The sequence below is a fragment of the Centroberyx gerrardi genome, chromosome 10 (genome assembly GCF_048128805.1).
Source record: "Centroberyx gerrardi isolate f3 chromosome 10, fCenGer3.hap1.cur.20231027, whole genome shotgun sequence".
Lineage (NCBI taxonomy): Eukaryota > Metazoa > Chordata > Actinopteri > Beryciformes > Berycidae > Centroberyx > Centroberyx gerrardi.
In genome coordinates, this window is record NC_136006.1 from 747431 (window position 1) to 772475 (window position 25045).

Here is a 25045-nt window from a genome sequence, read left to right on the forward strand (position 1 = left end):
CACACTGACAACACACTGCACACCTGACAACACACTGCACACCTGACGACACACTGCACACCTGACGACACACTGACAACACACTGCACACCTGACGACACACTGCACACCTGACGACACACTGCACACCTGACAACACACTGACAACGCACTGCACACCTGACAACACACTGCACACCTGACAACACACTGATACACCTGACAACACACTGACAGCACACTGCACACCTGACAACACACTGCACACCTGATGACACACTGATACACCTGACAACACACTGACAGCACACTGCACACCTGACAACACACTGCACACCTGACAACACACTGATACACCTGACAACACACTGACAGCACACTGCACACCTGACAACACACTGCACACCTGACAACACACTGCACACCTGACAACACACTGACAACACACTGCACACCTGACAACACACTGACAACACACTGATACACCTGACAACACACTGCACACCTGACAACACACTGACAACACACTGATACACCTGACAACACACTGCACACCTGACAACACACTGACAACACACTCCACACCTGACAATACACTGATACACCTGACAACACACTGCACACCTGACAACACACTGCACACCTGACAACACACTGCACACCACACTGCACACCTGACAACACACTGCACACCTGACAACACACTGATACACCTGACAACACACTGCACACCTGACAACACACTGATACACCTGACAACACACTGCACACCTGACAACACACTGACAACACACTGCACACCTGACAACACACTGACAACACACTGACAACACACTGCACACCTGACAACACACTGACAACACACTCCACACCTGACAATACACTGATACACCTGACAACACACTGCACACCTGACAACACACTGACAACACACTGCACACCTGACAACACACTGACAACACACTGACAACACACTGCACATCTGACAACACACTGCACACCTGACAACACGCCGCACACCTGACAACACACTGCACACCTGACAACACACTGCACACCTGACAACACACTGCACACCTGACAACACGCCGCACACCTGACAGAACATTATTAAAACCCACACACACCCAGTATTATATCCCTATAAACTTCTTATTGTGACAAATTAGGGCTGCACAACTAATCATGTAGTTGTATATTGCAATTTCACGTTCCATAATTAATATTGGTGGAATATATTATTATAATTATTATTATTATATTATAATATTTGCATATCAACAATACTTTTTATTTAAATTATTATTTTTAAGAAACGTTTGATTTGAAGTAAAATGTCCACTGCTGATATTGACATAAGATGCCAAAAGTGCAGTAAAATTAATTTGTCCCATAAATCATTAAGATTAAGAATATAGATTGATAATCTTGATCACAATATCTTTCAACATAATTGGAATTATAATTTTAGCGATACTGGTGCAGCTGTAGTTTCAGGGTTTCTGGTTCATTCTGTCACAGTGAATGTTGAGAATGCAGTTGATGGTGTGCAGTGAGCAGTGTCAGATGAGACTGGATGTGTTTGAAGGATCTAACTGATGTTCTGTTTCCACCACAGAGGTTCCTGACGCTCCCAAGCAGCCGCTGGTGAAGGAGGTTTACCACGACACCGCGCTCATCAGCTGGGAGCCGCCGGCAGACGGAGGGAAACCGATCACCGGATATATTGTAGAGAGGAAGGAAACCATGGCCAACAGGTACACACACACACACACACACACACACACACACACACACACTGATCTTTGAACTAGTTTATCCTTTGCCTCCAGCCACTCTCTCTCAAGTTTTTAAAACTGTTCAGTAGTTCCACTTATCTAATGCAATTGAAAAAAAGTAAAAAAAAAAATAAAAAAAAAGCACCTTGTTTCTTTACTTGTGTATTACTCAGCAATTACTCAGCAAGGGTTACCTTTGTCAGTTGTAATTGCATGCTGAGTCTTTATGTGTCTGTTTGGATGGAACATAGTGCTGATAGACTGTCTGAATGAATAAGATGTCTGATGAGCGGGTGTTCTGCTGCAGGTGGGTTCGCTGCAACAGCAACACGGAGCGGATCTACCCCAAGGTGGAGTACTGGGTGCCGGAGCTGCTGCAGGGCTGTGAGTACGAGTTCAGAGTGAGCGCAGAGAACGTGGTGGGAGCCGGCGACCCAAGCCCACCGTCCAAACCCGCCTTCGCTAAAGACCCCATCGGTACGTCAAGGTCTACACCGGCAGTCCAGTTATACAGACACACAGAGGCACTTTACTCTTTAGTCTCCAAATCCTGGTTACTGAATTATTCTTCTTATGATAAAGTCTTAATTATTATGGCTTTCTTTTCACTGAACAACAGCTTCACTTGCTGTCAGTTACTGTTCATGTTGTAGTGTTTTGGTAAACAATATTGATCCTTCATGCATTTTCTAATCTCCGTATTCACATCCAAATTTCTTTCCCAATCCATTCCCCTCTCTGTCCCTGGGTTACCTGGTGATCGATGTTTAAGTATCGACTATAATGTTGTGGTCTTCCTCTTTCCCCTGCTCTCCAGTGATCCCCGGGCCTCCGGTGAACCCCGAGGACATCGACCGGACCAAGGAGTCGGTGACTCTGTCCTGGCAGCCGCCCAAAGACACCGGCAGAGGAAAGATCTTCGGCTACCTGCTGGAGTTCCAGAAGGCTGGAAATGAGGAGTGGCTCAAGGTGAGACTTTCATGTTTTTATCATCCTGCATGGGAGCTTCACCTGGCAGTGTGAAACAAAAAGCACCAAAAAGTAAAACAATACTTTAAAGAAACACAATTGGGAAACATACTGCACAAAATACCCCATGCACAAAATACCCAATGGATAAAAACAGAGCTTAATTTGGAAGCTGATTGTCTGACTGAAACCTCAGAATCACTGGATCCTTCGACATCCAGACTGAGCATAAAGTTAAAACATTGTAAAATGTTCTGCTGTCCAAACAGTTTTTGGAAGTCACTGTATGTACTGCAGCACCGTGGATATGAAAAGGAGCTGCTTGAGACAGATAATCTGACAGAAAAATCTGAGATCAGATTACCATCTTCTTCAGCTGTAACTGAAATGTAACATTAAACTCTTTCATCTCCTCTTTCATCCTCAGGTGAACCAGACTCCGGACTCCTGCCAGGAGACCAAGTTCAAGGTGATCAACCTGGAGGAGGGCGGTCTGTACCGCTTCAGGGTGATGGCCGTCAATGCCGCCGGAGAGTCTGAGCCGGCGTACGTCGAGGAGCCAATCAGAGCTCTGGACAGACTTGGTGAGTTGCCATTCAACACACTATTACCTCAGTTACAGCACCAATGGCATTTTTCACTGATCAAGTACAACTACATCCTTCATCTGTGCTGCCTCTCATGTCCATCTCCTCTACCTCTACCCCCCAGAGCCCCCAGACCTGATCCTGGACGCCGCTATGACCCGGGAGGTGAAGGCCATGGCAGGAACACACATCACTCTGATGGCTGCCATCAAAGGAATCCCCTTCCCCTCCGTCACCTGGAAGAAGAACGAGGCGGAGGTTCCCACCAGAGCCGACATCGAGACCAACCAGGCCGGCACCAAGCTGGAGATGAGGTTCTGTAACCGCGGTGACTGCGGAGACTACACCCTGACTGTGGAGAACCCTGCCGGCTCAAAGACCGTCACATGCACCGTGCTCGTCCTTGGTGAGAAGGGTTAGGGATAGAGTCCTGGGTGAGGAAGGTTAGGTCACGAGTCCTGGGTGAGGAGGGTTAGGGATTGAGTCCTGGGTGAGGAGGGTTAGGGATTGAGTCCTGGGTGAGGAGGGTTAGGTTTAGAGTCCTGGGTGAGGAGGGTTAGGGATCGAGTCCTGGGTGAGGAGGGTTAGGTTTAGAGTCCTGGGTGAGGAGGGTTAGGGATCGAGTCCTGGGTGAGGAGGGTTAGGTTTAGAGTCCTGGGTGAGGAGGGTTAGGGATCGAGTCCTGGGTGAGGAGGGTTAGGGATCGAGTCCTGGGTGAGGAGGGTTAGGGATAGAGTCCTGGGTGAGGAGAGTTGGGGATAGAGTCCTCGGTGAGGACTCACTCTGACCTCAGAAACAGCAGCAGCCTAAACTAATCTGTTTCAGCACTTTACTTTGGTTTTATATGAACAGATTGCTTTATAACTGATAATAACTTCAATTAATTGATGCTGCCTGTACTGAGCTAATCCTGTGTAATGTTGCAGGAACCTGAAATCATTCATAATCCCATCTCATGTTTATCTTCCCTCCTCTGTGGACAAGCCAAACATTAAGGAATGTCTAACAGCCTCCTCATGTGTTTCCCTGCAGACAAGCCCGGTCCCATCCAGCACCTGCGGGTGTCAGATGTGAGGAGCGACTCCGCCTACCTGTCCTGGAAGGATCCAGAGGACAACGGCGGAGTCCGCATCACCAACTTTGTGGTGGAGAAGAAGGACGCGGCGTCGGCCCAGTGGGTTCCCGTCTGCTCCTCCTCCAAGAAGCGCAGCATGATGCTGAAGCACCTGATGGAGGGAACGTCCTACCAGTTCAGAGTGGCGGCCGAGAACCAGTACGGCCGGAGCGAATACGTGTCGACGCCCAAGGCCATCAAGGCCATGAACCCGCTGTGTGAGTCGCAGCACGCCAAGCTTCAGGAGACAAAACTTAGAGGAGAGCGTCTATTTACACACAGAAAACAGATTTTTAATTTTTATTTTTATTTTTATTGAACTGCAAACGTACTTCGTCTTTTATTTATTTTTATTTATTTATTTATTTATCTTCCTGTTTCTTATATTGTTGTTTTTTAAGTTTTCTTATTCATTGATTTTATGAATTAGGATTGTTTCTTTTCATTATTTTGTATATTTTTGTGTCAGTATTTTGTCAGGGCGTCATTGTAAAAGAGGGCACCTGCTCTCAATTGACCACCCTGAATAAATAAAGGTAAATAAAAATAAATAAAACACGAAGAGGAGAAAAAATATGAATGGTGTAGGTGAGACAAAAAATCTCACCTCAAAGAGACAAAAAGAAGAAATTTGGACTCATTATGTGCAGTTAATGTTTCTATTCATCCCTGCTTTTATTTGCTTTTTGAGCAAAATAATCATTTTTATGCTTTATGTCGTCCAGTTGTGTACATAATTTAGCTCCAAACCTAAATGTCTTTGTTTCCCATCCCCCAGTCCCTCCTGGTCCTCCTAAAGACCTGCACCATGTTGATGTGGACAAGACCGAGGTGTGGCTGGTCTGGAACTGGCCCGACCGCAACGGAGGAAGTGAGATCACCGGCTTCCTGGTTGAGTATCAAGAGGAGGGAGTGAGGGAGTGGGACGAGTGGAAGACCGTCAGCATCCCCGAGAGTCATGTGACCGGCCTGGAGGAAGGGAAGACCTACCGCTTCCGTGTGCGGGCCGAAAACGCCATCGGCCTCAGCAGACCCGACACCACCGTGCCGATCCTCTGCCAGGAGAAACTGGGTGAGACACACCGCCGAACCCCAACACTCACTTTTAACTCCACAGTAACACATAATAATTTAACATAATAATCTTTGATGGGGTTTTTTTCAGTTGCATTTTTATTCAGATTGGGCTGCTATTCTGATTATTAGTGGAATAAAAGGCTCCATGTAAAGGCAGCTAATGTTGAAATGTAGTAACAGGACTAACCTCTGTCTGCGTCTCTCTAGTGCCGCCCATCATTGAGGTGGACGTGAAGCTGACTGAAGGCATCATCGTCAAGGCCGGCACCACCATCAGGCTGCCAGCCATCATGAGAGGAATCCCCGTTCCCACCGCCAAGTGGTGCATCGAGGGAGAGGAGATCACCAGCCAGGGCAACGTCAAGATCGACACCGACAACTTCTCCACTGTGCTCAGCATCAACGAGTGCACCAGGAACCACACCGGCAGCTACCTGCTCACCGTGTCCAACCCGGCCGGAACCAAGACGGCGGCCCTGAACGTGACCGTCCTGGACGTTCCCGCTGCTCCCATCGGACCCGTCAACATCCTGGAGGTCACTCCCGACTCCATGCTGATCGAGTGGCGTCCGCCCAAAGACGACGGCGGCAGCCCCGTCACCAACTACATCGTGGAGAAGAGAGAGTCCAACAAGGAGACCTGGGGAGGCGTGAGCTCCGGCAGCACCGCCACCAAACTCAAGATCTCCCGCCTGCAGAAGGGAGCGGAGTACGTGGTTCGTATCCGCGCGGAGAACAAGATGGGTATCGGCGCTCCGCTGGAGAGCAAGCCCACCGTGGCCCAGCACTCCTTCGAGGCCCCCGGCCACCCCGGCAAGCCGCAGACCTCCGACATCACGGAGGACGCCGTTACAGTCGGCTGGACCATGCCTCTGTTTGATGGCGGCAGCCAAATCACCGGCTACATCATCGAGCGTCGACACAAGGGAGGAAAGTGGATCCGTGTGAACAAGACACCCTGCAAGGACCTGAGGTACAGAGTCATGGGTCTGTTCGAGGGCAACGACTACGAGTTCAGAGTGTTTGCTGAGAATATCGCCGGATTCAGCGGCCCGTCCCCCACCTCCGACCCCTGCAAGCCCTGCAGGCCCATCACCGTCCCCAGCCCTCCTGTCAACCCCAAAGTTAAAGACTACAGCAAGACCACCGCCGACCTGGTGTGGACCAAACCCAATAAAGACGGAGGAAGCCCCATCCTGGGCTACACCGTAGAGATGAAGAAGGCCGACACTGAAGAGTGGAAGAAGGTGAACCTGGATGACTTCATCAAGCTGTGTGCCTACAGAGTGAAGGGCCTGGAGGAAGGCGTCGAGTACCGGTTCCGCGTCCGAGCCTCCAACATGATTGGAGATGGAGAACCTAGAGAAATCCCAGAGTCCATCACCACTCAGGACATTCTCATCCCTCCGGAGATCGAGATGGACGCCACCTGCCGCGAGCGCATCACCGTGCGCGTCGGACACAACATCAACGTCACCGGCTACATCAAGGCCCGTCCCGACCCCGAGGTCCTGTGGTCGAAGGAGGAGACCATTCTGGAGAACAGCAAGCGTGTCACTATCACCCAGAACATCCCCGTGGTCCACCTGAAGATCAAGGAGGCCACCAGGGACGACCATGGCAAATACACCTTGAAGGCTTCCAATGAGGGCGGCGAGGCGTCCTGCACCATCACTGTCAACGTGCTGGACAGACCGGGACACTGCCAGAACCTCCACATCACCTACGCAACCAAAGCCTCCTGTATGGTCAACTGGGAGGCTCCCAAGGACAACGGAGGCTCTGAGATCACCAACTACATCGTGGAGTGCCGCGAGCCCAGCATCAGCATGTGGTCCATGATCTCCTCCGACTGCACCAACCGCATGATCAAGGCCAAGCTGATGGAGGGTCATGAGTATCTGTTCCGTGTCTGCGCTGAGAACAAGATGGGCCCTGGTCCGTCCGTGGAGACCAAAACCCCGCTGCTGGCCATCGACCCCATCGAGAAACCCGGAGAACCCGAGAACTTCAGGGTCACCGACGTCGGCAAGAACTTCGTCTACCTCAGGTGGAGGAAGCCCGACTACGACGGCGGCAGCCCCAACATCTCCTACAACCTGGAGTGCCAGGCCAAAGACGCCGAGGCGTGGGAGAAACTGAACGCTGGCACGCTCACCAACACGTTCTTCCTGGCTGACAAGTGCATCGAGAACCATACCTACACCTTCAGGTCCGTCATTTCATTTTTGTTGTTGTTAGGTGCTTTTTGAGTATAATCTAATCTAATATAATGTGATATAATAGTATAACATAATGTAATGATTCATATTATTGGTTTTCCAGGGTGCAGACCGTCAACGAGGGCGGGGAGAGTGGCTGGGTGAAGCTGTGTGATATTGTTGTGAAGGAGGAGATCCAGAAGCCAGTTCTCGACATGAAGCTGGCCGGAACTGTGACGGTGATGGCCGGAGAGTCGGTGAGGATGGAGGCGGGGCTTAGAGGAAAGCCCCAGCCTGAAGTCAAATGGGTGAAGGACAAAACGACCGGAGACAACCCCAGGATCAGCTACGAGACCGGCGCCGACTACTCCAAGTTCCTCATGACCAAGTCCAAACGCTCGGACACCGGAAAGTACGTCATCACCGCCACCAACTCGGCCGGCACCTTCACGGCATACGCCAACGTCAACGTCCTGGACATCCCCGGCCCGGTGAGGAACCTCAGGGTCACCGGCATTGGAGCGGACAAGTGCAGGGTGGTGTGGGACGCCCCGGAGGACGACGGAGGCTGCGAGGTGGACAGCTACATCCTGGAGAAGTGCGAGACCAGGAGGATGGTCTGGTCCACCTACTCCGCCTCGGTAGTCACCGCTTACTGCAACGTCACCCGCCTGGTGGAAGGCAACGAGTACATCTTCAGAGTGAGGGCCGAGAACAAGATGGGAACTGGCCCCGCCGTGGAGAGCAAACCCGTCACCGTCAAGACCCAGTTCAACAAGCCCGGCCCCCCCGAGGCCCCGGAGGTCACCAAGGTACGTTCAGGACGTCCTGCTACCAGGGTCGGTCCATTCCTGAACTGAACTGAGAATGCATGGTAAAGTGGAGTTGGAATGTGAATGTCACCCAGCTCTAAGGAAACATAATGTGAATTGAATTGAAATAAGCAGAATTGATTTCCATGAAATTCCACTTCTAAGACAGTTTGTCTTGACTCGCTAAACATTATAAATCAAACATTATGAATCAAATAAAAGATGTTCTGCATCAAATACCAGCTGAAAGGTTCCTTTAACATTTTATGATATTCAGTGTTGATAATATATAACACTGTGGAATCTCAGATATGTGTTAAGAAAAAAACAAAAAACATGGAATTTCACAGAATTTCATTGAATTGAATTCAACTTCTTGGAATTCCAATTCAGTTCCAATTTTGTTTCCTGAAGGTTTTTTCAAATTCCTCAGTTTTCAATTCTTGAATTGACCCCAACCCTGCCCTGTTTTGTTGATGTTTCTCCCGATCCCCTCTCCAATGTGTAGACTGCCTCTAATGAAAATACACTGTGATCACTGACTCCATCGACATCTGTGTTGTGCAGGTGGGTAAGGAGGAGATGACCGTGGTCTGGGCTCCTCCTGAGAACGACGGAGGGAAGTCGATCACTGGCTACATCCTGGAGAGGAAGGAGAAGCGCGCGGTGCGTTGGGTTCCCTGCACCAAGAGCCCCATCTCCGAGAGACGCATGAAGGTGTCCAACCTGATCCCCAACCACGAGTACCAGTTCAGAGTGAAGGCAGAGAACGAGGTCGGCCTGGGAGAACCCAGCAAGCCCTGCAGGCCCGTCGCCGCCAAGGATCCTATCGGTGAGTCGTGACTGTCAGCTGTTCTCTCAGCTGTGTGTTTATCTTCATTGTTGTGCATAGCTTATATATCGCTTGACACAGTACAAGGTGATTTTACAAATTAAAGTTCATTCAGTCATATTCAAACCCGCAGTTACTCTCATGTTCCAAATAGAATATGCTGTATATTCTTATATTGTGATATCATATTTAATTTATACTCTTACTTTCTTGTAAACATAAACTATACTCAGTGTTATTTTCCTCCGTGCCTTCTGGTGTTTGGTTTTGTATTTATTGAATCTTATCTGTTTTTAATTTGACTCCACTGAAGCCAAAGGCAAATTTCCATATGTAAAGGCAGTTTATAATCATTTCCATGTCCCCCCCCCCCCCCCCCCCCCACACCCGCAGAGCCCCCCGGCCCCCCCGCAGGCCTGAAGGTGGCTGACAGCACCAAGACCTCCATCACCCTCGGCTGGTCCAAGCCGGTGTACGACGGCGGCGCTCCGATCATCAACTACAGCCTGGACCTGAGGCTGAAGAGCGAGGCCGACCCGGAGAAACCCTCCGAGGGCTGGAAGAGGATCGACACCCACGGGCCGCTGGTGCTCACCGAGTTCACCATCGGACAGCTGGACGAGAAGCTGGAGTACGAATTCAAGGTCTCCGCCCAGAACCAGGTGGGCTGGGGACGCCACGCCTACCTGAAGGAGGCTGTCGCCCCCAAGGAGATCCTGGGTAAGACAGCAGGACAATTAAAGTCCCCTAAAAGTTCTGATCTGCTTTACATGTTGTGTACAGTCTCAGTAAAACCTGACAGACTTGTTCAGTTATTTCATCTTGTATCCAGACTCCAGACAAGCTTATTTTAGGATTTTTTCAGGAGAATGTAACTTGTTTCAGGACATTTACTTGGTAAAAGCGAAATTGTCTTGGAGAAGGTTTCTTTCATTCGTTTTATGATGATTTCTTGAAATAAGTCATATTGGCACGAATCAAGTGAAATACTTAAACCAGCAGATTATCTGCCAGTGCAGTGAGATATTTTGACTAAAAATATCATGAAATAAGCTTGATGGTCTGGAGACAAGAGAAAATCACTGGACAGCTTGTCATTTTTGCAGTGTAAGAGTTATGTTTATGATTAATGTAGAATAGAAATGTAGACAGTGAAACAGTCAAAATCTGTTTAGTGTTTTTCTATATTTGTGCATCTAGAAACAGTTCAGTGTTTTCTCAATACGTTGTCTTTATATACAAGGTGCATGCAGATGATATATGTTAAAAATATTTCTGTCAGACATGTAATGATCTCAATATGAATGTGTTTCCATGGCAACAGAGGCTCCAGAGATCGACCTGGACGCCAGTCTGAGGAAGGGCCTGTCCGTCAGAGCCGGCTGCCCGATCAGGCTGTTCGCCATCATCAGAGGAAGACCCGCCCCCAAGGTGACCTGGAAGCGTCTGGGCGTGGACAACGTGGTGCGCAGAGGACACGTCGACCAGGTGGACTCCATGTCCTTCCTGGTCATCCCCGAGAGCACCAGAGAGGATTCTGGGAAATACTCGCTGACTCTGTCCAACTCGGCCGGAGAGAAGGCCGTGTTCGTCCGCGTCAAAGTCCTGGGTGAGAAACTAAGACCTCAGCAGTTAGTGATGTCACTAAATACAGGAAGGTTGTTTCCAAAGAAAAATAGCCCTGTTTTTTTCTTAATTCCTTATTATTGATGTCTTATCAAATTTTTTTTTTTCTTATTTGCAGTGTGTCACACATGAAATTCAAACTCATTTTCAGCGATTTATCAGACATTACAGAACAGCAAAACCTGCTGATCAGATCTGATCAAAGTAATCCTCATGTTTGTTTTACCCAGACACCCCCGGGCCCGTTGGCGGCCTGGAGGCGACCGACGTTACCAAGACGACGGCTCAGCTGTCCTGGTCTCCGCCGGAGAACGACGGCGGCAGCCCCATCCTCAACTACATCGTGGAGAAGCGGGAGGTGGACAGGAAGACCTGGACCAAGTGTACAGAAGACCTGAAGAAGACCAGCTTCAAGATCACCAACATGACGCCCGGCATCGAGTATTACTTCAGAGTGATGGCCTGCAACAAGTACGGCATCGGAGTTCCTCAGGACTCGCCCAAGTCCTACCTGGCTGTCGACCCCATCAGTGAGTTTCTTTGATTTTTAGAAACAGAATATCACCTCCAGATGATAACTGATTCCCTGTCAAAGTGTCTGCTAGTAAAAAAAAAAGAAAACTTAGTAGCCCCAATAACTAGCCACCATCTGGTGGCTAGTTATTGTTTTTCATTTTGCAGTTAATTATATGGGCCGCTCGTCCTTATTCAGAATTTTGAATCACAGTGAATATTGTCAAGCTAATGACTGCAAATACTGACAGACTTATTCAGTTATTTTCTCTTGTATCCAGACTCATCAAGCTTATTTTAGGATTTTTTTTTTTGTGAAATCATCTCACTGCACTGGCAGATCATTTTCTTGGTTTCAACAAATTCAAATTTTTCCAGGAGAATGTAACTTGTTTCAGGACATTTACTTGGTAAAGGTGAAATTGTCTTGGAGAAAGTTTCTTGTTTCAAGATTTTCTTCATGGTTTGGTTTTATGATGATTTCTTGAAAGAAGTCATCTTGGCATGAATAAAGTGAAATTTATTGAAACCAGCAAGATTATCTGCCAGTGCAGTGAGATAATTTGACAAAAAATATCATGAAATAAGATGATAGGTCTGGAGACAAGAGAAAATCACTGGACAGCTTGGCATTTTTTACAGTGTATCAGACTTAATCCATGTTGCACGTCCTAACATACAGTTTCTGATAGTCTTCACTCACTTAACACACATCCCTCTGTCTGTATTTAATATCTTTGTTGATTTCTCTTCATGTGTTCTGCCATATTGATTGCCTCTGAGTTCCCTAACACACGGTGTGTGTGTGTGTGTGTGTGTGTGTGCGTGTGTGTGTGTGTGTGTGTGACAGGTGAGCCCGACCCTCCCAAGAAGATGGACGTGTTGGAGATCACCAAGAACAGCGCCACGCTCGGCTGGCTGAAGCCGCTGCGCGACGGAGGAGCCAAGATCAACGGCTACGTGGTGGACTACCGGGAGGAGGGCGCTCCGGAGGACAAGTGGACGCCGTACTCGGTGGTGAAGGACCTGACCATCGTGGTCGTCGGCCTGAAGGAGGGAACCAAGTACAAGTTCAGAGTGGCGGCCAGGAACTCAGTGGGAGTCAGTCTGGCCAGAGAGGCGGAGGGAGTGTTCGAGGTCAAGGAGCAGCTCAGTGAGTAGACCGGATCCGGTTCCCTCTTACTTCTGTCTGTTTATTTGGATTCACATTATGCAGCAGTAACAACACAACACCCAAACAACGCAAAGACAAAATTCATATCAATTCATTCAAAGGAGTTAACCCCTCACACCCTGAGTTTCCCCTTAAATTTCCTCTTAAGTAGCTTCAATGTTAGATTTTTTTCACCCCAAACTGTACGACAGCGTCTCATCCACATTCTGTATTGTGTCCGTACTCTAAGCTTTAGCTGCTTATACTGAGTGAAACCCAAGATGCCATTTTTTTAAGGCTGCACCATTACAACAAATGGAAAATAATGTATCTTGTGCACCATTTTCTACACATTTCCCTTTAATTCAGCCTGACATATTTGGTATCTTTGGAAACCTTGGGATCTAGACTAGAATTTAAAATAAAGTTCAGTGGTTTTTTAAGGATTTATTTGCTTTAAGATGGTGTTTCATGTTATTTTTCCCTCCAGTGGCTCCTAAGATCATCATGCCCGACATCGTGACAGTCAGAGCCGGATCCAAGATGGTGGTCGAGGCCATCGTCGCCGGGAAACCGGCTCCGTTCTGCAAGTGGAAGCAGGGCAACGAGGACGTGTTGACCTCCGACCGCCTGTCCGTCGTCAAGACGCTGACCACCTGCACCCTGATGATCAAGAACGTCAACCGGATGGACAGCGCCTACTACAGCCTGTCCGCCGAGAACAGCACCGGCAAGATCAACCAGATCGTCCGCATCACCGTCATGGGTCAGTGCTGCGTCTGGAATGTTTGACTTTCACTCTGAGACTAAGACTAAGACTGTCTAAGACTACAGAAAGACAAAGTGAGGCTTTGTCTTTCTGGCTTATTGGGACAAATGGATAGTATGTTGCAGGCAGATTGAGAGGATGACAACTTAATAACTATCTGTTTAAAAAAGGGAAAAAAAAAAACTACTCCCCTCTGAAATGTCGATGTTTTCCCCACATGATACCAACTTCTGTTTATAACCCTGTTAAAATAATAACACAGTATTAAAAAACAAAAAAAAGCCTTCAAACAAGTTCCTCAGGGCCTGGAGACACTTTTCACTACTGTTTTTATTAAGAACATACTTTAAGATCATCTCCTAAATCAACAACAGCGGGGTCTCTGTTTCTCTGGCTGCTGCTTCAACACCTCTGAAACTTTGTTGTCGTCATCACTAACCCGTTGTTCCCTGGCCCTCCAGACATCCCCGGGCCTCCAGAAGCCCCTCTGGAGGTGACGGAGCGGGACATCGACGCCTGCACGCTGCTGTGGAACTCGCCGCAGGAGGACGGAGGCAGCAACATCACCAACTACATCGTGGAGAAGTGTGACGTCAGCCAGGGAGACTGGATCACCGTCTCCTCCTCCTGCACCAAGACCAGCTTCAGGATGACCAAGCTGACGCCCGGCAAGGAGTACAGCTTCCGGGTCCGAGCCGAGAACCGCTTCGGCGTCTCCGAGCCCATCTACTCCGAGAGGACGATCGCCAGATATCCGTTCGGTGAGTGAGAGTCATTTGGAATATACAGGAGAGTTGTAAGACACTCACAAAGAGTTAAATAGCCTTTATTAAATGCCTTTTTTATGTTCTAGCCCGTTTAATAAAGACTTTTTAACTTTTTGTGAGTGTCTTGAACTTTTTTTACAAAAGAAAAAACAAAAAATAAATATCAAAACCATACTGACTGTTCCGCCCCCCTCCCTCCCCCCCAGATCCTCCCAGTGAGCCCATAAACTTCCAGATCAACAAGATCAACAAGGATTACGTCGTGGTGTCGTGGGAGCGGCCCGCCAGCGACGGCGGCAGCCCGATCACCGGGTACTGCGTGGAGCGCAAGGAGAGGAACAGCCTGCTGTGGACGAAGGCCAGCGAGGCGCCGGTGAAGGCCACGCAGCTCACCTGCTCCGGCCTCATCGACGGCCTGGAGTACAGCTTCAGGGCGTCGGCGCTCAACCAGGCCGGCCAGGGGAAGCCCTGCAAGCAGACCGACTTCATCACCGCCAGGACCGCCGTCGGTACGCTGCCTGTCTGTCTGTCTGTCTGTCTGTCTGTCTGTCTGACTGTCTGCCTGTCTGTCTGTCTGCCTGTCTGTCTGTCTGTCTGTCTGTCTGTCTGTCTGTCTGTCTGACTGTCTGTCTGTCTGTCTGTCTGACTGTCTGTCTGTCTGTCCTCCTCTTGTGTCCATTCTGTCTTGTTTGGACCGCCTGACTGACTCCGCCCCTCTTCTTCTTCTTCTGTCCCTCCAGACCCGCCGGGCAAACCGGAGCCGATGGACGTGACCAAGAACTCTGTGTCACTGGTCTGGAGCCGGCCCAAACACGATGGAGGCAGCAAGCTGATTGGCTACTACGTGGAGTACGCCAAGCTGCCGGAGGAGAAGTGGACTCGCTGCAACGCCAACTGCATGAACGTCCAGAAGGAGGACTTCGTAGTGACAGGCCTGGAGGAGGGGCAGCAGTACCAGTTCAGAATCATTGCCAAGACCGCCATCAACATCAGCCTGCCGTCCGAGCTGTCCGACCCCATCCCCGTCATCGCCGAGAACGGTACGGACGCCACTGATATTGGCAATATAAATTGCAATCCAGTATACAGACACTGATTTTTAAATATTTTAGATTTTTCAGCAAACAAGAAACAACAATCAGTAAAAAAAGTGAGATGTTGTTACATAAGATCAAGTTTCTTTTACAATGTGCAATTTAATTTATAAGCCAGAAATAGGAATCATCACCAGAATACCAGGAGTCCAACACTACGATTTTGAAATTGAAGTAGTTCATATTGCGATTTTCTTTATCTTCTTATTAACTGTGCAGGTTTACTACAGAGTGTAATGAAGCTCTCCACAGACCGAACCTGCTTAAAAACCAAAAGCAGCCACAAGTGATCAGTTAATACTGTATTGATTGTTTGATGAGTTGATTGTCGTTCATGTTTTCATGCTAGATGCAAGATAAATTCTCTTAGGGACAATTCAGTTTTTTTAAATGTTACATGTTTTAAATCATATTTATAAAACTGAAACCCTTGGATGACCTGGCCTCCCTCTGCTCCTCGCGGTCCAGTCGCCCCCCGGGTGGACCTGGGCGTCGACATGAAGACCCTGATCGTGGTGAAGGCAGGAGAGAACGTCTTCCTGGACGCCGAGGTGTTCGGCAAGCCGCTGCCCAAGGTGAGCTGGAAGAGAGACGGAGCGCCGCTGGTCCTGGCTGAAGGCATGAAGATGACCCAGAAGAAACACCTCCACCTGCTGGAGCTCTACTCCGTCACCAGGAAGGAGTCCGGAGACTACACCATCACCGCCGAGAACGTCAACGGCTCCAAGTACGCCACCATCAAGGTCAAGGTGCTAGGTGAGTCCTCCTGTATTCTGCTTTTATTCTTCTTCAAATGTTTTCTAACAGTCGGCTTGTAGTCTGTAGATCGCTTTGTAACTCTTTTGAAAAACCATCCAAATAAAGTTTATTATTACATCTGCTTGGATATTGTATCTACAAATAGACAACTAGTTAGACAAGAAAAATATTCTGGGGAACCAAAACTCATGAACATTATAGCTATAAAAAGGAAATAGTTGTGGATGTTGAGTTTCTTTATGATTGTATAAAAACTCTTCAGAAAGTATGGGTTCCAATTTTTATGCTTTTTTACAAAGATTTATTCTAAAAAGTAACTGATGTGATTGTAACTTAAGATTCTGCTTGTTGTTTTCCTTTAAAATCATTCTTTTATCTGCATAACTATAAGAATTACACTATGCTTTTCTGTATAAGCCCCGTGTTTTTTACACTTTACACTTTTACACTAACTGTAATTTTTTCTCTTTTTACTTTTTACCATTTTAATTGTGCAAATAAATAAACTAACTAAGCTAATTCTGTCCCCCCCAGACAAACCCGGCCCCCCCGCCTCCGTGAAAATCGCCAAGGTGTTTGCGGACCGGGTCAAGCTGCGGTGGGAGCCCCCGCTGGCGGACGGCGGCTCTGAGATCACCAACTACATCATCGACAAGCGGGAGACCAGCAGGGCGAACTGGGCCCTGGTCTCCTCCAACATCCACGGACACTTCACCGACTGTTTGGTGGAGAAGCTCATCGAGGGACACGAGTACCAGTTCAGAGTCAGCGCAGAGAACCAGTACGGAGTGGGAGACCCCGTCATGACGGAGCCCGTCATGGTCAAGAACCCGTACGGTACGCTGCTGCATAGAACCTCATAGTACAGTCCTGCTGAGAAGCAGGACTGTACTATGGTTTCTAGGTATCTATATATAATCACTTAAGCACAAAGGATAGCTTCATCAGATCCACATTTGTGTTACTTTTGAACACAATGTATGTTAATGACAATACATTTTAACACAACATGCGCTGTTATTAACATATCGTGTGTTGAAAAGTGAGACATAAGTTAAAAATGTCCTGCTGCCTCCCGGTGCGATCAGACTGACATCCGCCTGTTGCTGCTGCCGTTTTAAGAATAAACTAGAAGGGCACTCGGAGAGCGCAGACCTCCACCAAGGTTCGTGCTATTATTGCTTGTTCGTGAGTCGGATCCGGATCCGCTCCAAAATGTAACGGGTTCTTCCTTGGCCCGTGCTACACCTTTCCATGAAGTTTCATGAAAATCGGGCCTGTAGTTTTTCCGTAATCCTGCTAACAGACAAACAAACGGCACCGAAAACATAACCTCCTTGGCGGAGGTAATGAAGATGAATTTATCCGTACACTTGCTGGTCATTACTTTATATTACTTTAAATTTACTATCCATTGGACCTTGGACGGTTGGTTACCATGGTTACCATGGCATTTGCGCAGGAGTTTTTTTTCCCATCAGGTCTGGCTTTTCTCCTGCTTTTCTCCTCAGTCGTGAGGTCGGTCAGAGTCGGGATATTTTAACCCCCTTTTCCTCGGCTTGGCGTCTTTACACAGAAACCAAATCTGGAACAGATCCATCAGTAACCCGGTAGAGATGCTCTGTGGAAAGACGGTTTTATTTACTTTCTTTATCCCAGAGGGAAATTCAGCAGTTCTCTTCCCCTCTCTCTCCTCAGATGTCCCCGGACCCTGCGACCCTCCAGTCATCACCAACATCACCAAAGACTCCATGACAGTCAGCTGGAAGGCTCCTGCCAACGACGGCAAAGCCACTATCCTGGGCTACATGGTGGAGAAACGCGAGGCCACAGAGCTGACCTGGGCCAAGGTGAACCGCCGACCGGTCATCGACAGAACCATCAAGGCCTGTCAGCTGACCGAGGGATCGGAGTACGAGTTCAGAGTGATCGCCATGAATAAAGCCGGTCTGGGTAAACCCAGTGACGCATCCAACGGCGCGCTGGCTGTGGATCCTGTCTGTAAGTCACCGCTTCAAAATCACTCTGTCAGAATGGAAAAACACTGAAAAATGCTTTCAAATTGAAAAAGAAAAATGACAGTGTATTGTTCTTTTTTGTGCTTTTGTGCAATATGTTTCTGTCACATTGTAAATTGTTGATGTAATATGATGACCTCTTTTATGCCCTCTTTACTAGATTATAAGTTTTAAGAAATAGATGCCCCCATATACCATACATACCATATACCATGCTTTATTACTTGAAGAGAACTTGAGAAGTGCCTGCCTACTTGGGTTTGGGTGGCGCCTTAATTCTCCTCCACCTCTCCAGATCCCCCCGGCCCCCCCGCCTTCCCCAAGGTGGTCGACTCCACCAAGAGATCCATCAGTCTGACCTGGACCAAGCCGGCGTACGACGGCGGCTGCGAGATCATCGGCTACCTGGTGGAGTGCAAGAGAGCGGAGGCTGAGGACTGGACCAAGTGTAACATTCCCAAAAAGCTCCAGGCCACCAAGTTCCTGGTGACGGGCCTGATGGACAACACAGAGTACCAGTTCAGAGTCATCGCCGTCAACAAGATCGGATACAGCGAGCCCAGCGAGGTTCCTGGAAACCACATGCCCAAGGACATCCTCAGTACGTTCTCACCTGTTGTTTTATCGCTTCATTTTGTTAAATTACCTCTTTGAGTGCATAAAATCAGCCGAATCAAGTTTTTATTTATTTTTAGACTGTGATGTACGGTTGGTTTGACTACTGTTGACAAAATGCACTTATTGTAAGTCGCTTTGGACAAAAGCGTTTGCTAAATGACATCATGTAATGTAATGTAAGTATCAATTGTTTAATGCCGTAAATTAATAATTGTCTAAGCAATCATTCAGAATATCTTCCCTCAACATACTGTAGATATGGTATTGTAGTAAAAAAATAGTGAGTTAGTTGCTGAAGTAGCTACTGTCGTTTGCTGGAGATTAGGGCCGGGTAAATATATTGATTTTTCTATTAATTGCTATTTTCATTTGGACAGTCCAATATCGATTTTTAAAATCCAGACATCGCTCTTTTAATCTATGCCTTTTTTCAGTGGATGTGTGTAGATATTTGTAACTGTCAATGTTAAACAGCTTTTTAGTAATGCACCATATTATAGAGGATTCCCTGTGCATTTCACAGCATTAACTCTCAGAGAATTTCTTTAATATCTATTGGTATTGTAACTGCAGACTGCAGTACCCCTAACTGAATCAATGTTGAATCAAATCAGGACCTTCTGAATGAAAACCTATTGAATCAGGAGATCAGTGCTGTCAGATGAAACACAGTACAGTACAGACAGTACAGACAGTACAGTTATAATCAGCGGACCTGCTGTCTCTCCTCCAGTTGCTCCCGAGGCAGAGCTGGACGCCGACCTGCGGAAGGCCTTGGTGCTGAGAGCCGGAGTCACCATGAGGCTCTACGTCCCCCTGAGAGGACGACCCGCACCCAAAGTCACCTGGACCAAGGTGGACGCCAACCTGAAGGAGAGGCAGGGCCTGCTGATCAAGACGTCAGACTGGGACACGCTGCTGCTGGCCGAGGACATCAACAGATACGATGCTGGAAAATACGTCCTGTCTCTGGAGAACAGCAGCGGCTCCAAGAGCTACACCATCGTCGTCAAGGTCCTCGGTAAGACTGTGTCCGAGGTGACGAGACCAAAAGTTAAAATGAATCTGTACTTTTAGAGTAGGGCTGAAACATATTGACAAAAAATCGAATTGCAATTTAAACTGTGATTCATATCATTAAAAGATTTTCTTGTCATGCATTTTTTTAGAACTTTAAAATAGTTTAAAGAAAAGCAATTTTGTTAAAAAAAAAAAAAACTAGATGTGAGTGAGTTTGAGTCTGATAAAAGATTTAGATTCATGGACCAAAGATTACCTGCAGCTCTAAAACTCCTTGTTCACAAATCCAGTTTGGACCAAACTCTCTCTGAAGAAATGAACTGCAGCCTCTGAGATTTGGAAATTGTGTTCAGCTCTATTTTATTGTATTTATTTATTGTATTTTATTTTGATTGTGAAACTGTGAAATCTGTAGCATAGATCAACAGTGAAATGAAAAACAATATGATGACGTAAATAAGCATTTTTTTCATCAATATATTTGATGAGATAGGAAATATAAAATATATATAAAAATATAAAATTTATGAAAAACTATACACTAGAAAGTTACTAAAACATTGAACCACTTTTGGCAAAACTTTTTCACCCAAAGGAACCAAATGAAAAAAAAACTTCTGTGGCATCCTGAAAACACATTATTACTCTTGCCATGTGGGTCTGCGACCTATTTTGTGTCTCAGTTAACAGAACATCCAATGATATTGCTTCCTCTCCCAGACACTCCTGGACCTCCACTGAACCTGATCGTCAAGGAGACCTCCAGAAGCCACGCCTACATCACCTGGGACGCCCCTCAGATCGACGGCGGCAGCCCGGTGAAGAACTACATCGTGGAGAAGCGGCTGGCGGAGAGGAAGGCCTGGACCTGCGTGTCCACCAAGTGCCTGAAGCCGTCGTTCAGGATCACCAACCTGGAGGGAGGACAGGCCTACTGCTTCAGAGTGCTGGCCGAGAACGCTTACGGCATCGGAGAGGGCTGCGAGACTGCCGGCAGCGTCAGAGCCTCAGGTAGGAGAGGGAGGAGGGAGGGAGGGAGGGAGGGAGGGGGGAGGGAGGGAGGGAGGGGGGAGGGAGGGAGGGAGGGAGGGGGGAGGGAGGGAGGGGGGAGGGAGGGAGGGAGGGAGGGATAGATTGTTTTATTGTACTTACATATATTATCTTTGATAGTTTCATACAAATTACATGTGTGATGATTGCCTCCAGTCTGGACTATTCAATATATCAATTCTCTAATGGAATTGATAAATCAGGTCAAGCAATAAATATTATATAAATTAGATTAGATTAGAGTAGATTCAGATTTAGATGCATTGTTCTCTGTAGAGAAATTTGTCTTGGACCATAAGAAAAGTTACTGTCATTCCATTCCATTCCATTGCACACTACATCAGACAACACAATATACACAACACGTATTGCTCAATACAGACCACGTCCTCAGTCTTCACGCACCTCTCCATCCCACCCCCCTCCCCCTCCAGAGCAACCTGGCCCAGTGACAGACTTCAAACCCCAGAAGATTTCCAAGGACTCTGTGACTCTGGGCTGGAAGAAGCCCATCAGTGACGGAGGAAGCCATGTCACCGCCTACATCCTGGAGCAGAGCGAGGGAGAGGAGAAGTGGAAGCAGCTTATAAAGGGCAAGAACACCTACCACTCCATCGGGGAGCTGACGGAGGGCAAGGAGTATTCGTTCAGAGTCAAGGCTCTCAACGAGTCCGGAGAAGGACCGCCCACCGAGCTGACCGTCCTGGCCAAGGACCAGTTTGGTAAGGCAGCATAGTCACGCCATGCCATCATGCTTCTGTATCTGTAGCTGCATGACTGGGACCTAAGTATTATTTAAGTCACAAATTTGTTGACTTGAGACTTGGTAGAGTTCAAAACTAAATGTAGTTGATTTGGACTTGAGTTTTAATGGCACAATCCTTGATAATAAAATGGCTTAAAAATAATATTTTCTAGACCGAGGTGGTTCCCATCTCTGTTCTTAGCTACCCATCGTGAATGGAGAGTACTTAAAAATAAGTGTCCGCTCAATCCACCCATAATATTCAGAAAGTTTCACAAAAAACATGGTGATTATTGTAGTTCAGGTTGCTACATGCTTATCCTACATGCTACATGCTACATGTGAATGGAGCATCAAGCATGGATGTCTCCATCTATTTTCTCATGTACCAATTCCCTTGGATTCCAGTGCTTCCTGACTGCAATTTGAGCAGCCTGCATGACCTGTGCTATGTCGCCAAGGAGGGCAGCACCATGCGTATCAACATCCCTGTCATCGGTGTTCCGTACCCCACCGCCACCTGGAAGAAGGGTGATGTCGCCCTGGGAGACACCGGCAGGATGTGTGTGGAGGCGTCTCAGGGCGTCACCACCCTGCTGATCAGAGACTGCCAGAGAGGAGACGCTGAGACTTACACCATCAACGTTAGGAACAGCGCCGGCTCCAAGGAATGCAAGTTTCAGCTCAAGGTGGTCGGCAAGCCGGGCATCTGCACCGGACCCATCAAGTTCGACGAGATCACGGCCGACGGCATCACCCTCGAGTGGGGACCGCCCAAGGACGACGGCGGCGCTGAGGTGTCTAACTACATCGTTGAGAAAAGGAGGACCACGGACAACAAGTGGGCTACAGTGGCTTCTGCCATCCAGAAGAACACCATGAGGGTGATTAGGCTCCATGACGGAGTGGAGTACATCTTCAGAGTATTTGCTGAGAACAAGTATGGGGTTGGAGAGTATCTGAGGTCAGACCCAGTCATCGCCCAGCATCCATTCAGTAAGTTATTATACTCCTAATTGATGTTAATTAAACTTTTAATTACATTTGGCCTGTGGCAATTACATATCTTTTGTAGTCTGTGTCTATTGTAACACTATGAACATTACAATAACATCTCATGTGCTTCATCAAGACGAGGTTAAGCTTGATCAGGCACACTTGAAGATTTTATCTCTCAACTCAGTGTACCTTGGTGAATGTCAACCCCTCCTTTTTCTCTTCCATTCCTTTACTCCTCCCTCTGTCCCTCCTTCCTCTAGATGTGCCCGAGGCGCCTGCTCCTCCTGAGATAGTGAGCATCCGCCACGAGTCGGCCATCTTGACCTGGGCTGATCCCAAGGACACTGGTGGCTCCCCAATTACTGGTAAAAGATTCTGCTAAATTTCAATTTGCTCAGAAATACTTAGCAAAAATATATAGCAGCAATAGAAAACTATTTTTGAAAAGTGCTATATAAATGAACAAGTTTACAATGAAAGATGTGGACCACATGACCAACTGGCTTTGTCTGCTGTCCAGGATATCATGTGGAATTTAAGGAGAGGAACAGTTTGATGTGGAAGCGGGCCAGTAAGACTCCTCTGAGAGTAAAAGAGTGCAGAGTCACTGGTCTGATAGAGGGACTAGAGTACGAGTTCAGAGTGATGGCCATGAACATGGCCGGCGTGGGAAAGGCAAGCAGGGTCACTGATGCTGTGGTCGCCCTGGATCCTATTGGTGAGTTCACTGCTCTCTTCAGTTGTGACACAATTATACATGTAGCTGAATGAGTGAGAGTGAGATTTTGCGAGATAGATTGATGTTATATGTTTATTCAAGAATTCTTCCCTGGTGACCATTTATTTTATCTTTCTCTTTTAGATGCTCCTGGCAAGCCTGACGTGATCAACGTCACCAGAAGCACGGTGACTCTGATGTGGACCGCTCCGAAGTACGACGGCGGCCACAAGCTGACTGGCTACATGGTGGAGAAGCTGGAGGCTGGCACCAAAGCCTGGATGAAGGCCAACCACGTCAACATCCAGGGCTGTGCCTTCACCGTCACTGACCTGACTGAAGGAGCTCAGTATGAGTTCAGGATCAGGGCCAAGAATGCTGCTGGGGCCGTCAGTGCTCCCTCAGAGTCTACTGAGCCTCTCACCTGCAAGGATGAGTATGGTAAGCTGGTGTTGCTGTCATACATGATAGAATACTTTCCATTTTACAGTGAGACTGCTCCTGTAAACAGTGTGTTATAAAATGAAAGAGGAAATTAATCATGCACTGTAAAGTCAAAGGTGAATGATTGGAACAGAACAACCAAAGTTAATTGTTTTTGATGGAACTTCTTTGCACCTATTTCTTGACTATATGTGTAATTTCAGGTGAAAGTTTTGAAACAGCAGTTTCTTTTTGTTTTATTTTGTTCAACAGAGCCACCAACCATTAAACCATTAGCATAACATTAGAATCTGATTGATTTCCTCTTCCTGTTCTCTACAGAGCCCCCGACCATCACCATTGACCCAGACATGAAGGACGGTGTGTCAGTCAGGGCAGGAGACACCATTGTAGTCTCCGCCTCCAAGATTGTGGGCAAACCTCCCCCCACTGCTGTGTGGTCCAAGGGAGGCCGCGAGTTCAAGAACTCTGACATCGTGACTGTCACCAGCACCCCCACCTCCTCCACCCTGGCTATCAAGTATGCCACCAGGAAGAACACAGGAGAGTACACCATCACCGCCAGCAACCCCTTCGGTATCAAGGAAGAGCATGTCAAGGTGAAGGTCCTGGACATCCCTGGACCTCCAGGCCCCATTGAAGCCAGCAACATTTCAGCTGAGAAATGTACCCTGACCTGGCTTCCTCCTGAGGAGGATGGAGGCTGCTCCATCAAGTCCTACGTCCTAGAGAAGAGAGAAACCAGTCGCCTGCTGTGGACCAAGCTAGCCGAGAACATCATGGACTGCAGACATGTAGCCAGCAAACTGATCAAGGGCAACGAGTACATCTTCAGAGTGTCTGCTGTGAACCAGTATGGCACCGGAGACTCAAACCAGTCTGGTCCAATCAAAATGGTTGACCGTTTCGGTACGTACTGTATCTTAAGTATGATAAAAAAAAGTTGTAGAATGATATTTCAGTCATTATTCGTCATCCTTTTTAATACAGGGATTAGATTGTGCAAATCTCCAAGTTCAAGGGGTAACTGATTGTAATGGTCTTGTATATTTTCCCCCCAGGCCCACCAGGCCCACCCTCAATGCCAGAGATTGATAATGTCAGCAGGAACGCTGTCACCATTTCTTGGAAGAGACCAGCCATGGACGGAGGAAGTGATATCAGAGGATACTGCGTAGAGAGGAAAGAGAGGAGAGGAATGAGATGGGTGAGAGCCTGTAAGAGGACAGTCCCTGACCTGCGCTTCAAGGTACAGGGCCTGAGTGAAGGAGTAGAGTATGAGTTCAGAGTAACTGCTGAGAACAAGGCTGGATTTGGGCAGCCCAGCGAGCCGTCTCACCCCGTCATGACCAAGGATATCGTATGTAAGTAAAACTGGAGAACACTCTCACTCAAAAATACAA

General features: G+C 47.7%; 1 protein-coding gene across 1 annotated transcript in view; it reads left to right on the plus strand.

The window, feature by feature from the left end:
- The window catches only part of ttn.2 (titin, tandem duplicate 2), a 234276-nt gene that overhangs the window by 156449 nt on the left and 52782 nt on the right, over positions 1–25045 (plus strand). The window contains exons 182-212 of the mRNA XM_078286142.1: positions 1598–1736; positions 2065–2234; positions 2575–2726; positions 3154–3310; positions 3438–3719; positions 4346–4645; positions 5206–5499; positions 5712–7716; positions 7830–8517; positions 9085–9349; positions 9743–10069; positions 10674–10958; positions 11206–11505; positions 12339–12641; positions 13132–13407; positions 13872–14171; positions 14384–14686; positions 14918–15217; positions 15740–16027; positions 16565–16867; positions 17729–18031; positions 18344–18649; positions 19400–19687; positions 20407–20697; positions 21171–21458; positions 21890–22477; positions 22741–22845; positions 23001–23198; positions 23343–23639; positions 23964–24551; positions 24704–25006. Coding sequence (XP_078142268.1) covers positions 1598–1736; positions 2065–2234; positions 2575–2726; positions 3154–3310; positions 3438–3719; positions 4346–4645; positions 5206–5499; positions 5712–7716; positions 7830–8517; positions 9085–9349; positions 9743–10069; positions 10674–10958; positions 11206–11505; positions 12339–12641; positions 13132–13407; positions 13872–14171; positions 14384–14686; positions 14918–15217; positions 15740–16027; positions 16565–16867; positions 17729–18031; positions 18344–18649; positions 19400–19687; positions 20407–20697; positions 21171–21458; positions 21890–22477; positions 22741–22845; positions 23001–23198; positions 23343–23639; positions 23964–24551; positions 24704–25006 — 10992 coding nt within the window. The remainder of the gene's footprint in view (positions 1–1597; positions 1737–2064; positions 2235–2574; positions 2727–3153; positions 3311–3437; positions 3720–4345; positions 4646–5205; positions 5500–5711; positions 7717–7829; positions 8518–9084; positions 9350–9742; positions 10070–10673; positions 10959–11205; positions 11506–12338; positions 12642–13131; positions 13408–13871; positions 14172–14383; positions 14687–14917; positions 15218–15739; positions 16028–16564; positions 16868–17728; positions 18032–18343; positions 18650–19399; positions 19688–20406; positions 20698–21170; positions 21459–21889; positions 22478–22740; positions 22846–23000; positions 23199–23342; positions 23640–23963; positions 24552–24703; positions 25007–25045) is intronic.